Source organism: Chinchilla lanigera, unplaced genomic scaffold, assembly GCF_000276665.1.
Source record: "Chinchilla lanigera isolate Chin_1 unplaced genomic scaffold, ChiLan1.0 scaffold00069, whole genome shotgun sequence".
Taxonomy (NCBI): Eukaryota; Metazoa; Chordata; class Mammalia; order Rodentia; family Chinchillidae; genus Chinchilla; species Chinchilla lanigera.
Genome location: NW_004955470.1, coordinates 3,155,997 through 3,170,875, shown reverse-complemented (window position 1 = coordinate 3,170,875; position 14,879 = coordinate 3,155,997). Strand labels below are relative to the sequence as shown.

General features: G+C 36.5%; 1 protein-coding gene across 1 annotated transcript in view; it reads right to left on the bottom strand.

The window, feature by feature from the left end:
* The window catches only part of Bub1 (BUB1 mitotic checkpoint serine/threonine kinase), a 37,388-nt gene that overhangs the window by 19,310 nt on the left and 3,199 nt on the right, over positions 1 to 14,879 (bottom strand). Inside the window, exons 2-11 of the mRNA XM_005400628.2 lie at positions 13,030 to 13,089; positions 12,777 to 12,915; positions 11,471 to 11,667; positions 9,607 to 9,650; positions 8,826 to 8,917; positions 6,988 to 7,040; positions 6,712 to 6,896; positions 5,123 to 5,274; positions 1,463 to 1,686; positions 438 to 496 (exon numbers count right to left, since the gene is read on the bottom strand). Coding sequence (XP_005400685.1) covers positions 438 to 496; positions 1,463 to 1,686; positions 5,123 to 5,274; positions 6,712 to 6,896; positions 6,988 to 7,040; positions 8,826 to 8,917; positions 9,607 to 9,650; positions 11,471 to 11,667; positions 12,777 to 12,915; positions 13,030 to 13,089 — 1,205 coding nt within the window. The remainder of the gene's footprint in view (positions 1 to 437; positions 497 to 1,462; positions 1,687 to 5,122; positions 5,275 to 6,711; positions 6,897 to 6,987; positions 7,041 to 8,825; positions 8,918 to 9,606; positions 9,651 to 11,470; positions 11,668 to 12,776; positions 12,916 to 13,029; positions 13,090 to 14,879) is intronic.

The following is a 14,879-nucleotide window of genomic DNA, read 5'->3' as shown; positions in this document are numbered from 1 at the left end:
CTTAGTCTGGTTCCCAGCATGCAGTCAGTAATACTTGGTAACATGAATGAGTCTCTGGTGGTTTCAAACAGGCCTGCTCCTAAACTGCCAGGGGAAAGGATGCCATAGTCACGGGGTAGGAGTAATGCCTAAACTGAGCCTTATGCAATGTACAAAATGTATGTCCTACATAAATGCCTCCACTCAAGTACCAAATGGGAGTATAATAATACTGCTGCTAATTAAACTTTGTATCACTGTTCCCACCTATTGTACCAAAGATGACTTTCATTTGAAATGGTTGGAGGTTTCCATAATCTGCCCCTGGCAAGAGGAAGGTAACACTTAAGTTCAGTAAGGTCTGAAGACTTCCTACACCATAGCCACAGTACAGGCTCTGAGCAATCCAAAACTTTGTTGAATACATTAGGATGGGAGTTATTATGATGAAATATTACCTTCCTTTGTCTCAGCTCCACTCTGCAACTTGAGTTCATGGGAATTTAGACTAATACATCTGAAAGAAAAAGCTCTTGAGAAACACTAAAGAATAAAAATGCTTTGCATATTGAAATTTTTAACTTTCAAGAAATAATAGGAAAATAAATTAGTAGCAATTGTATGCCTTTTGTTAAAATACAGATGCAAATGCTTAGGTCCATAGATAAGTAAATGAAACATTTTATTTTTTAAAAGACAGTTGAAGTGAATGAAGATAAAACAAAGCATCTGGCACATACTGGACACTGTCATGTTCATTTCCTCTCTCTATTTACTATACAAGACACATTACAATTAAAAATATAAATTTAACTCTAAGGACTTTGGCTCTTTAATTGTTCTATTTCTCTATAACACAATTTAAATGCAATAAAATTATATTTTGCCTATACGCTTAATATAGATTAGATATTATCACATATATTACATATTTATATAAAAGTATAGTTTTATGTTAAAAGCAAAAAAGAGTAAACAAGTGATGTGATATTAATTATAATTTCTGAAATCTGAAAAATTCCTCAAAATTGGAAGCAAACCTTCACAGCAGTGTGGAGGTAGACTGATCCCAAACTGCACCCACGGGAGGACAGAAGGAATACAGAGACACATGTCAAGCAACTGTCTGCATAGTAACAATGCCTGCAGGTACTCAGAGTGAGTAAGAAAAAGCATGTTCAGCCTACAACTGATTACCTTCCAGGTCCAGACAACCAGTACAGTTTCAGGGAATCAAAAATAACTCAAGAGAAAAGTATGAAGTAAAACAAGTATTTGAAAAGAAACGTGGAATAAGTAAGTCTGAAAGATTTGGAGGCAGTGTTGTGATAATGGTTTTTCAACAACATACTAATTCACACTTAAAATTTATTTTAAAAATCTGGAATCATTCACCTTTTATGTATCACTCTTGGCAGATCATGTAAAAGACCAACAGATGCCATTCATAACACTGTTATCTCTAGGACCAGCTTCGGCTTACCTGGTGTCTGTCACTGGCTGGGCTGTCAAAGGAACAAGAGGCACTACACTCTGGTTGATGGCTGGGGACGCCAAAGCAGCAGGTGCCATAAGAGGAACAATAGGAGCCACTTCTCTGTGCTTCTCTCCCAAGTTCTTGGAGGTCTGCTGATTGATGGCTGGGAGACGTGGAGCTCTCTGTTCCTGCTGGGAGCCTACACTTGGCCCTGTATGTGCTAGATTAGCCTTTCGTGTCAAGCAAACAAACAAAAACAAAACCACAAGGTCAAGATCATTACTAAACAGGCATTAGAGCTTTTCAAAGCATGGCATCTAGATTCTATACCTTTTGAAGCATCCCTTACCCCTTCAGTAAACTATTTGTTTTAAACTATTCATTTAAAAATGAACAGTTGGCAACAAAAGACCACCCTACACGATAGATATGTTGTAGCTTCTCCATCAGACTAGCAGCTCATACTTTAACCACTGAAAAACCACCAGCCCCTACAACTGTGTTAGTGTTTAAGGAGTACTTTATTTTCTCCACTTAATTTTCAGAAAAGGTAAAAAAATCAAGGTTATCAAATGCTCACAATGGTGGTGTATTAAAATATCCCTGGTTACCATTTTCTCTTTAATGACTATCATATATGTATATATATATATAAACTAAACCACCACAAAAGCATGGTTTAAAATCTGAAACGTAACTATTTCAACTTAAAATATTTTTCTATAAGTGAACACTCTAATGTTATAAACTTAAAAGACCCAAGAATTAATTCCTCGCCATATAAAAGTATTCTTTTTTTTTTGTTTTTTTTTTTTTGTTTTTCTCCGGTACCGGGAACGGAACTCATGACCTTGCACTTGCCAGGCAGGCGCTTTTGCCGCTGAGCTAAATCCCCAGCCCCTCATATAAAAGTATTCTTAGAAAATTTTAAGAAAAACATTAAATACCTAGGCTAGGAATGTCATTTCATAGACAAGTGGACAAAAAGAGGGACTACAAGGGAATGGGACTGGGGGAAGGTGAAGGGTAAGAGAAGGCAGAAGGAAGTATTGACCTGATGAAGGCACAGCATATGCATATATGGAAATGTCCTGGTAGAGCCCATTAATGTGTACAGTTAATATGTATGAATAAAAAATGACCTATACCATTTACTCATGTACTAAATTAGTAAAGATTTTAAAAAATCACAGTGCAGTTGACTATTACTTATCTGAAGTGATTGGGATTAGAAATGCATTTAATTTCAGGATTTTTCACATTTTGGAATATTTGAAGACTTACCCATGGGAAAAGATTTTAGATAATTTCAGATTTTTGGATTAGGGATGCCCAATTTATATTAAATTGTGAAGAAATATTTAAAAATACAACCAGAGATTTTCTCTATAATATATCAAAACATACAAGATAGCTTTAGTGACTACACAATATGGAATGATCAAGAAGAGCTCTAGTGAGCAAAGCAAAGGCACAAATATTTTAGAAATGGATTTTGTATATATAAATTTCCAGCATGGGATATTTTAAATCAACAAGGAAAGACAGGACAGTCTAATAAATGATTACAGGACAAGTGGCAATCTACTTGGAAAATATATCCTTATGCCAGCCATACACATAAAAGTTCCATGAAGGAGGCCCCTGGTAAAGACAGTGGTTTAAACACTTGATTTATCATCTCTCCCCCCCTAAACCTCACAAAATGGCAGTAGCAGAATTCTAATACCAGAAACAGCTATTAGAGGAGGTTGTGTGTCTTTGGTCTTAAAAGAAGTTCAGGAATCAGTACTAGATGTACCTTAGAATAAAAATGAGGATGGGCTGAAAATAAGGATGTGGTAAAAGCAGGTCTGTTGAAAAACTAGATTCTGAGATCCATTCTTACAGGTACACATGGAGGGGGATCCTTGTACCCCATCTGTCAAGAGATTAGAGGTTTCTATTTTTTAGAGAAATAATCCAGAGAATTCTGGACTAGGGCTAAGGGTGAGGCAATAGATACAAAATGAGAAACAAAAGGACTGAGTCAGTTTATTTACTGAACAGCCTAGTCCCTTTCTTTAGCTCCCTAAGTGCTAGAGAGCTCAGGTTAGCTCTCTAACCCAAAGATAATACTCTCAGGTACCTTTCTGCCCAAGAAAAGAGACATCCCCCTGTAATGCCCACCTGCAGTTTCTACTCAGCCTTCTCAGACTTGCTTTTGCATGAGAAAACTGTCCTGATCATTAGATACCTCATGGCAAGCTTTGATACAAAGGACAACAATCCAAACAAACAAACACATAAGCTTTGATACAAAGGACAACAATCCAAACAAATAAACACATACGCATGAGAGATCAAGAGTTCTGACCAGAAAGAAAAAAATATTAATATCCTCAAATTAAGATGCAAGATGTTACATTCACAAAATAAGAATAGGAAGCTGTGAAAGTGAGCATTCATAATTAAAAGTAACTTGATCTGAAGATGATGTTAGAAACAAAATAAAAGGATCCATAAGAAGTTGAGTCTACCTCTCAGAAAATGGGGGGTGGGGAGGTAAGGATGGATAGAAAAAAGGTAAAGAAGCTTAAGAAAGTTAGATGATCAGTCAAGATAGTCTAACAGAGAACATGCACAGAGAAAAATTATCAAAACAACAAAAACACAACTAGGAAAATTCCCGAGAGCTGCTGAACTGTACCAACCAAGTAATGAGTATAGTGCAGGGAAAGCTAAACACTAAACACATCATTACTTTGTCACAACATGAAAGATGATCCTACAGACTTCCAGAGAACAGTGGTGGTCACATTAATAAAATCCAGAATCAGAATGATTCTGGACCTCTCAACCCAAACAGCACAGCCAAAAAACAATGAAGCAGTGCCTTCAAAAATTATGAGGGGAGATGGTTTCCTTCATAGAACATAATTCCTAGCCAAATTACCAACCGCATGAGTGCAGAATAAAGATGCTACTAGACATGCGAGAGATGATACATTTGAATATAATGAAAGGATATCTTTAGTTTTTCTCACAATGTGGGGTAGATGATAAGTACCAAGAAAAAGAAAACAATGAGACAATTATATAGGAAAGACATAAATTATATAAGAAAAGAAGTCCAAATAAGGAAAAAACAAAACAACCCTATAGAAAAACAGATAATTTATCAGAGTCACTTTAAACAGTTTGTCTCTATTTGTCTTAGCAACGAAGGTATCAAACAAGCCTGTTTAAAAAAAAAAGCTACATTAGGGGGCTGAAAATATTTAAGCTGTACCGTGAGATCTAGGACCACTGCACCATTTTTATGACTACTACTTTATCAGCCAAACTATATCCCTGTCAGTACTTTTTGTTAAAATCTCTTAAATAAATAACTGTATTCAAATTCCCACTATGTTATGTATTCATTGTCCAAAAGCTGGAAACAAGAACTTCATATGCTAGTAGGTGAATATATAGACACGTATGCATGCATGTCTATGAAAATACTAGTCATTCTGGCCTCTAAATTCTTTTGCTCATTCTGTATTTTGAAAATCTTTCCATGTCAAATTATTTTAAAAATTTGGCAAATTATTAGCTCAGTGAGAATCACCTCTAAAAACAAGGCAAGAGTGCAACAGTCGTCACGCCAGGCACAGCCTGTGCCAGGGAGGAGCACGCACGTACCCCAGAGCTTCCCCGGGGGCCGGGCAGGTCCTCGTGGGACAGCTCCGCCGCTCGATGCAGTCTCCTGTGGAGTTCATCCATTTTCTGTTTTAACAGTTGCTCTTCAAAAGCATTTGCTTCTTTCCTTTTCATAAAATGTCTGTCTTCATTTCCTTTAGGAAAGATTAAAAAAATGGTTTGTGTGTGAGCCTTAAATTCTGGTCATCAGAGGAAAACATGCAAAGGGAATAAAAGGTACTTTCACTGTTTACTATATTTCAGTACTGAAACTTGTATTACCTTTTAATTATAATCTTTACTTTCTCTCAGCATAGTTATTATTAAATTCAGGCAAATAAGTTACAAAAACTTATATGGTGATCAACAGTAATATTTAGAAATAGCACAGTATAATACTAAACTTTTTATAAAACTGTGATTCTGTAAGTCATTTTAAAATGATTTTACATTTCAGGTTTTAAGAGACGCAATTCTCTAGGTACTTTCTAAGAAGTAAAAGAAAAGTGCACTAAAGGGCCAGTCCTACTTCCACTAACTGCTCCCCTGGCTACACTCCAGACAAATAGGGATTGGCTGCAACTTCAGGTCATAGCATGTGAGAGATAACATTACGCATGCGCTACCCAAAGTGATATAAATATATCTTCTTTCAGCCAGGCATGCTGGTAATCTCAGCAATTGGGAGGCTGAGGCAGGAGGAATGCCATGAGTTCAAGGCCAGCCTGGAATACACCGTGAGACCCTGTGTCTCAAAAACCAAAATCCAAATACCCAAATGGGTCCCCCATGAGTGTTAATTGACTTTTCTTTCTGTTGTTGACCAAATATAAAAAGTAATGAACAAAAAAAAGGCTCATAGATAGATACAGTTCAATTAACATGGATGATATAAAAGCCCCGAGTGTAACAGAGGTGCATTTTCCTGTCCCTAAGGTGCACATTGTTACAGTAAAGGCCAAGTGCAAACAGTGATGCTAAGGCACACATTTTCTCTGGGAGGAACAAAACTCAGTCCACTATATAGCCATAAATGACATGGCACTTTGATCAGAGGATTCCTGATCATATTTTGTTTATAGTAGGTACAGAGTTTGGAAAATTTCTGAGATTTTAGTTCCTAACCTAATCCCTTCACTGTACAAGTAAGAGACATACAGCTTTATAATTATTATATATAGAAGTTCAAATCCACACAGATAATATTTAAAAGCTTTAAAATGTCTTATTTCACTAATGATATGGTGACAATGGTATGGGTATCTATTTTAATGTTGTTTCCAACATGAGCTCTACTATCAGAAAATGGATTTAGCTCTTAGAAAAACATGGCTAATATGGTAGTATGTAACAAAGGATTCTAGCTTTGTGATAGGATGAGCTGGAGATGTTTTTTGCGGAGTCAGCAGAGTCAATTAGTCAATCAAAAATGTTATTTATTATGTTAAGTGATAAATTTTGTTTTTCTTCTGGTACCAGGAATCGAACTCACGACCTTGCACTTGCCAGGCAGGTGCTTTGCTGCTGAGCTAAATCCCCAGCCCCTATGTTAAGTGATATAAATATAACTGAAAATATAATATTGCAAGCACCCCATTGTTCATGTTTTCTCCGCTGGTTGTATTTCTGGGCTCTCAGTTCTTCAAAGGAAAGTTCTGAGTCACCACAAATAAGCTTCTCCTTGCAGTACATAGCAACTTGTTGAACATCAGCTTTTGCTGCCGAAGATGAGTGTGTAGAGTATTCTGATTTAGAAATCATGATCACCCTTTGTTCCCTATAGGGGAAAAATATATCATTTACAACAATGTACTAAAGGAACTCTGGAAGGAATACAAATAATAGAGCAATGCACTGATTGTACTTGCTTATTTGACTCTTTATCAGAAGCTGAAGGTGTCATTCTGGAAAGTTCTGAAACCTAAAAGACAAAATAAACATGAGCATTCAGTTACTGAAAAGTAATCATCCAAATTACTTCATAAATCAATATGAAAATGTTCAAGAAAAAGGGGCCTATTAAACTTTCTTAAGCCCAATAAGAAAGCCACTTAAAAAAATTAAAATTTTCTTTCAGCATTACTGTAACCTTGGGAGTTTCCAACACTACCATAGCATTCATTCACTAAACAAGTATTTAGGGAACACTTCACACATGTCATACAATGAGCTAGGTTTGGGGAATAAGACCATCAATGAGACCCATTTCTTCTGACTAAAAGCTTAGTCAGGGGGTGCAGCAATAAGAAACGAGGTTGGCAAGCATGTGTACAATGAAAATCGAAAAAGTCTGTACTATCTACCAAAGTTAGAAATGTGCCAGGCATGGTGGTGCACACCTGTTATCCCCAGTGTGCACCTGTCATTCCAGGTGTGCACTTGGGAAGGTAAGGCTGAAGGATTGCAAGTTCAAGACCAGCCTAGGCAATTTGGCAAGGTTCTGTCTAAAAAAATAAAAAGGAGTGGGGATTTAGCTTAGTGGTAATACACTTGCCTAGCATAGGTTTAATGCCCAGGACAACATTCTACTTTTGGATAAGGGTTATATTAGTGAAACAGAAACATCTCTATTAAATTAAAATTTAAGGAGGTCCTTGGTGAGCTGTGGAGGACAAAGAAGCTGGAAAACATGAGGTGGAGGGGAGAAGAGACTTGAGCATTTTTCTATGTCCATAAACTGCCAGGAAGAAAAGCTCTTAACGGGGGAAAAAAAAATCTGTGAGGATGAAAGACAGGCATAAGTGGAAGGCTATGCTTTCTCACTGTAATCGCAGGGAATGACGCAGTTATATTTACTGATGGGTGATAGAAAATTAAAATGTCATCGGATGATTTCTGCTCCTTTGCCAAAATAGTACAGTACCTTTTCCAGTTTATGGAAGTGAAGTTAGAGATATATAGGTCCCAAATTTGAGGACAGTAAAAGGAAGCTTAAAGTTATTATAATCTGGCATATAAAAAGAATGAAGTGAAAGACATTAAAGACAATCAAGGGGTGATCTGGGATATAGGAAACACAGTTGCCTGGGAGTATCAGAGCCCTGGTTGAGGCATGGGGGCTTTTAGGCAGGGCTTAGATCCGCGGAAAATTCTAAGTCTGGGTCTAGGTATAGCAGAAAATGTGCCCCCTGCCAGTATACTTCAGTTGCCCAGGTGACCGTTCCTGTTACAGTTCCAGTTGCTTCTGTCTCTCGAAACAGCTGGTCACTGTGATGTGTAGCTGGTCACTATGATGCATATTGTAAGAACCAATCAAAAACAGCCAAGTATTCTACCTCTGTACTCCCCCTCCCTGCAGCCCCATAAAAACCTCCCTCCCTGGGTCTTCGAGGCCTGACATTGAGGAACAACTGATTCCTTTTCAGTGCCTGTCTGACATTAAGTAAATCTGCCTCCAAATCCTGGGTGTCCTTTTGGTGTTTCTGTTGCCCTTGCATAGGAAGGAGCCCAGCAGAACAGGGAGGCAAGGGCATCAGTCGCACAGGAGTTGTTGAGGAGGAAATGAAGATAGGAGTTGTGTGGTAGGGGTCCTAGGCCCAACAACAATTATGTTTAAGTTGAGTACAAAAAGATAACAACAGGCCCAGAAAGCTGTCCTGGGAACAGGTTGCTGACCGGTCAGTCACAAGGTCAAACAAACATAATGTAGCAGATACAGAAGGCAGCCGGAATGGTTGCTCAGCACCATTCTAACAAACATTGTTACCTGATTCTTAGCTGAGTTCTTTCCTGGACTTGATTTTGATGTTACCCTTTGGTTTAAAATTTGAGAGTTATGCAAAGGTTCTGAGGTTCTAGCTATGAGAGAAAAAAAGATATAAAAAGTAAGGGAAAATCATACTAAATAAAATTATCATATCAATGTATTCTCTTGATCTTTCAGTAAATAAATCAACTTATTTACAAATCTCACAAAATGGACTAAAAACTTTTTAAAGACAAGTGTTAGAGACCATTTTCTGACCAATTCAAAATGTTCAAGGACATACCTAAAAGAAATATAAAACCTAACTAGTTACTTTAAGCAGGCTAGGGTAGCCAATGCTTATTGCCAAAATATGATCTTTATTTCTATGAGAAAAACAAAAGGACAGTATTTCCTAAAAGCTGCATTAAAGACATCTCATTCAATTCATAGCACATGGAGTCTGATTTTTTTTAAATTCCCAAAATATGGTGAAATCATCAAGATTTCCTTGTCGAGTTTCTCTTTTAAAGAGCTAGGACAGAGTTCTTGCTATGCAGGGTTATTTAGGGAGCGTTATTATGATCTGAGTGCCTTCCTATTACCTGAGAGACAGTATAATCTGTAAATACTAGACGGATATGACTCCTTTTAAAAAATCAGTACATGTTTGCAGTATATAAGGATTACATTATTGAGGGAAGTTCGTATATGTGTATAATAGATGGACTTGATTTCTAAGAGAAAAGAATTAGAGACTAAATGATCAACAATTGAGAAATTTTAGAAAATATTATTTTACCTTGAGCTGGCAAATGGGTTTCAGGGAGCCGTGTCTGAAATAACCTAGTGATATTAGAAAAGGCATCAGTATAGATTATAAATTTATAGTTTAACATATACCTGTATTAAGGTGGAAACCTAATTCAATAGGCAGTTTAAGGCCTGTGGCTAAGAGGGAAGGGAAAATTGAATTTTAGAGTTGTTTCAAAATTAAAATATAACTTTTGGCAATATTCTTTTATCCAATATACTTATTTCTCCCTTTGCCTAGTTATATCAGTATTTTTTCAAATTCACATAAATGTTTCTTTCTCTATGTATCATCTGCAAATATTATAACAGAGGTGGTTTAATTCATTCATACCTTAGCTATTTTATACATTTGGAACAAAACGAAGATAATGGTTGGAAGAAAAGCTTAAAAGTACAAAATTAACACCACTGCCTCAAAATATTATCATTCATGCTCTGTGAGAACTTCTAAATGTCACTTCACGCTACTTTTACACATCAACTCTACTCATCAAACAACGTGCAATTTTCCAGCCTAACATTTTTGAGTAATGCAAGTAAGAGTGCATCTTATAAAGGCATGTACAGCCAAATGCTAACCCTTGTTTGGCTCTTAATTCTAACAAACCAATAGTAATGAAATCATTTTACAGATGGGGAAAGACTGAAAATCAGATAATATTAAAGAACTATTGTTAATTTTATTAGGTGTGATTCTGCTGAGAGGACAGTGAAAAGCAGGGACAGGCTTTGAATAGGTGGTTTGGTTATATGCACCACAAGGTTTAAAACTCTTTGTATACCCTCTGGTGCAACTGTTATAATTTTGAGAGTCTATCAGAAGGAACTAGATAAAAATAGAAAATATATTAAAAATACTTTTATGAAAAAAGAGAAAAGATCTTAATACAAAGCTACTTATATAGCATGATATAAAACATGCTTTATAACCCTGTAACAATTAATAACAAAGCAAAGCCTATGAAAATGCAGAAAGGTTGCTTGTGCTTATTTAGTTTTCTGTATTTTAAAAATTTCCTAAATGAGGTATATTTAATCACAGAAAAAAATTAAAGATGGTGAAAAAAAAGGGTATTTGTCATGACATTCATTGTTTGCTATGGTTTGAATGACTCCAGCAAAACTCGTGTTGAAATTTAATCCCCTGTGAGGTATTACAAGGTGGGTCCTGTAAGAGGTGGTTAGGCATGAGGGCTCTGCCTCTCTGAACGGGTTAGTCTATTCATGGGTTAATGGGTTATCTCCAGTGCGCCTGTTACAAATGCTTGTTGGCTCTGTCTCTTACCATGTGATGCCCTGTGCTGCTTGGAGACTCTGGAGAGTCCCTACCAGGAGGAAGGCCCCCACCAGATGTGACCCCTTAACCTTGGACCTCTCAGCATATATAACCGAGTCTGTCATGTTCAGTTAGAATAACAGAAAACAGGTTAAGATAATGTTTTTCTTTATAAAAAACAAAATATTATAAACAATTTAAATGTCTAATTGGAGAATGGTTAAATTATGACACAACTCTGACAGACTTCACAAGCTCTTTAGAAATAATTTAAAAGTTCATAATTTCTTAAGAGCAGTATAAAGCTCAGTATATATAACCACACATGCAGTATGATTTACTGCTAAAATAAATAAGCACAAAGACACACATGGGCACAGGAAAAGCTATTGAAAAGAAATGTACTAACATGCTAAGAGTAATATTTCTAAGCAGTTTCTTTACACTATTTTGTATTGACCATATTTTCCACAATAAGGATTTCCTTATGAAAATAGATAACAATACAATTTTTAAGAGCAAATTTTTCATTTCAAAGTAGGAAACACCATAAAGAGCTTTATTTTGGAACTACCTGTACTGCTGTTGTAATAGCTCTCTAGGTTCAGCCTTGTTTTGAAGTCCTCTCCGAAAAATGGCACTAGCATGCTGCAATTGTCCTTGGGCTTCCAGATGCCCAGCCCAGGATATGTATAGAGAAGATGATTGGGTTCCGATTCCTTGGTTGTACAGAAACTCAAAAAACTGATGAAGGTCACTGTTATACTCAGCCTATAGAAACCCAGAGCAAAACCATGGAAGAACAATGAGATAAAGGTAGAGAGAGGCTGGTTAATAGGTACAGGGGTACAACTGGACGGGAGGAACAATAGCTACTTTCTATTGAAAAGCAGAGTAACTAAGTGACATTTTACATTTAAAATAGGTATCAGAGAGGATTCTGAATGTTTTCAACATAAGAATATATGTCTAAGGTGATAGATATGCTAACTGTCCTGGTCTGATTCTTGCATGTTGTACATATGTATGCAAATATCACATGGTACCCCATAAATATGTACAATTATTATGCCAATTAAAAATAAATATACTAAGAAAAATAAAAAGACATAAGAAAATGGAACTGCTAATGTAGGTCTGGCCCAGATATAGCCAGCCTCTACAAGTATTCATGGCGGCCCAAAGGTGGATGACAAACCTACAGGTTAGGTCCATTCCTTTCCTTGACATTCAATTACTCTGGAATTAAGTATACTATTTCCCAAGATAGCGGGATCTATTACATAAAGCATTATTTTGTCTTTATCTAATCTGAGTCAAGTTCTAGAGGGTGCCTCTAATTGCAGTAATTTGTGTTTTCATGAACAAATTCATATTTACCCTACCTACTCTGTACATGATTTTATTACTCAAACCTTCACACTTTTATTCTGGATTAAAGATTCCAGTATTTAAAACCTGAGGCTGCCTTCTCCTTATAGTACTAAATTCAGTTTTTGAGAATTAAAATTTTTATTGCTGTACTCTCCATGAATTTATTTTATACCCCCAAATCATCTTAGCACCTGAGAATATCTGTTTATGCTCCATCCCCCAAGCACACATCCTAGACAATAAACTTCTTAATTTTACATTTCTACTTAGTGTTGGAACATTTACACACTTGAACTAAAGATGAGGATTCTTAAACTACCAGCTCCATAATACAGAGGACAAGTCTCCAAAAACACACATTTCTGGCCATACTACTTTAAAAAATTTATGACTAGAAATAAAGAATTAAAATAAAAGGCAATTTAAAATGATCTTAAAATTTAGGGAATAAAAGAAAAAGTACAATATTGTCAGAGACTGGATTATCCATTTGAAAATATACTCACAAATTTTAGACAATAATTGATGAATCTTGGGTCACTGTGGTATCTCTTCTTATCTAAAAATTCCTTCATTAAATGTTCTAATAACATTACCAAGTATTCTTTATTGTCAGGAAAATTCTCTTCTACCCATTGCATATAACTAGAAAAATATTGACAATGTTAATTTTTCATAGGGTAGCATACAGTTGGTATAAAGAACAACACAAAACAAAACAGAACAGAACAAAACAAAACAAAACAACTAAATGCTAACCTTTCCCATTCGCCAAGTGGGTCATTGCCCCTGTAGCTCTGCATATGGGCTTCAAACATTCTAGAAGAAAGAACAGTGTGCACATGGGATATTAGGTACAATTCCTAAGAGCAAAAGATGTATTTCATCACATATATTTCATTTGTATATTTTTAAATGGAAATCTTAACTATCAACACAAATGATATATAAAATTTAAAAAAGCATTCACTCAGAAGTAGTCATAAACTCAGAAGCAGTGCTTCTCCACAACAAAGTTTGAGTCTCCTTTTCTCCCTGTCCCCAGTGTCATTACTGTCCTGGGGCGGAGATGGGATGTTTGCCCTTTTTTCTCCTAGCAGTGCCATTAAAGTGTGGCCCTGCTCAGACCCCCTCCCTTGCTTCCTAGGAGTCTGGCTGAGGCAGGACTGCACAGATCCAAAGAGGGCTTGTGAGTGAGTTTAGCAGCCTGGGTACTAGAACTTGGAGATTCCAGATACAGTTTGCTTCCTGGGCCTCAGTGTAACACCTTGTCCCTGAAGAGCATATGGTGGAAATACCCACAAACCAACCAGTAACTAGAGCTCCCAGAGAACTCTGCTTCCCTTACTCACACATATCCAACCATGGCTTTATGAGGGATGACATTTGATCAGGGTGGGAAAGCCACACAGCTCTGTTGGGGGATACAGTCAAGGCCCAGAGAACTTCAGGAACTGTCCTCTACCAGGAACAAAGAAAGAACCATGGCTTTAGTGTGACAGGACAGGAAGGTGGGGTAATAAGTTCTAATTCACATTTTAAAATGTGCGCTTCCTTTTTCCAAGAGTAGGTGGTGGTGGCGGCAACAGAAGTGGGAACCAGTTAGGAAGCTTCTGCAAAGGCCCAGGGACTGGTGCGTTGGACTAGGTTGGGAGAGTACATGTGTGTAATCTGGCACTTGTATTAGAGAAAGAGAATGCATCTGCATTCTAGATATGAGAAGCAAGTTAAAAAAGACACTTAGGTTTTTTATCTGAGAAATTGTAGGTTTGTTTTTCTTTAAAGGGAATTTAAAAGCAATACTTTTGTAGATGATTTCTTTGGCATAATTTGAGTTGGTTGTTAAAAGAAACTGTAGCTTTCAAAAGCTATTCTTCTATAAAGGAAATCTGCATCAATTCACATTAGTGAAGTAAAAAGAAGACTTTCTCTGAGCCTGTCTTATTTGGCTCTTTCCTTTCTGTCTTTTATTTTCAAGTGCCTGTGAATCTGCACATACAATTTTTTTGTCTTTTCTCTTAATTTATGGTCAGTTTATTCCAGGGACAGAAAGTAGAAGGAAAATCTTAAGTTATACTTTATTGTAGCTAATGTTTAAGTATACAAATGAAACCAGTGTTTCTTCTCACTCAAAATTCAGAAGCCACAATAGAAAAAAACTACATAAAAATTAACCATAGCTGGGCATGTTGGCATATGTATATAATCCCAGCACTTGGAAGGCTGAGGGCAGGAGAATCTCCTTGAGTTTGAGGCTAGGCTGGCTACCTGGTGAGTTCAAGAATAGCCCAAAACACAAAGCGAGATCCTGTCTCAAATAACCCTATCACCCCCTGAAAATCAACTACAATATATAGTAATAAAAAACTGTAGATCTCAACTAAACAAAACAAATTTAAGAACTGACAAGCAGGGTTGAAAGAAAGCTGAGATAAAGAAAAGATTTCTAGAAATTGAAAGAAAAAAGTATGTACCAACCCAATTTTGAAAAAAGAGCTGAAGGTATTTTTTAAAAAGCATTTCACAGAGAAATATAAATGGCTCTCAAACTTGAAAAAATGTTCAAGCTCTCTCATAAGAAAAATTCACCTCAATGAGATATGACCTCT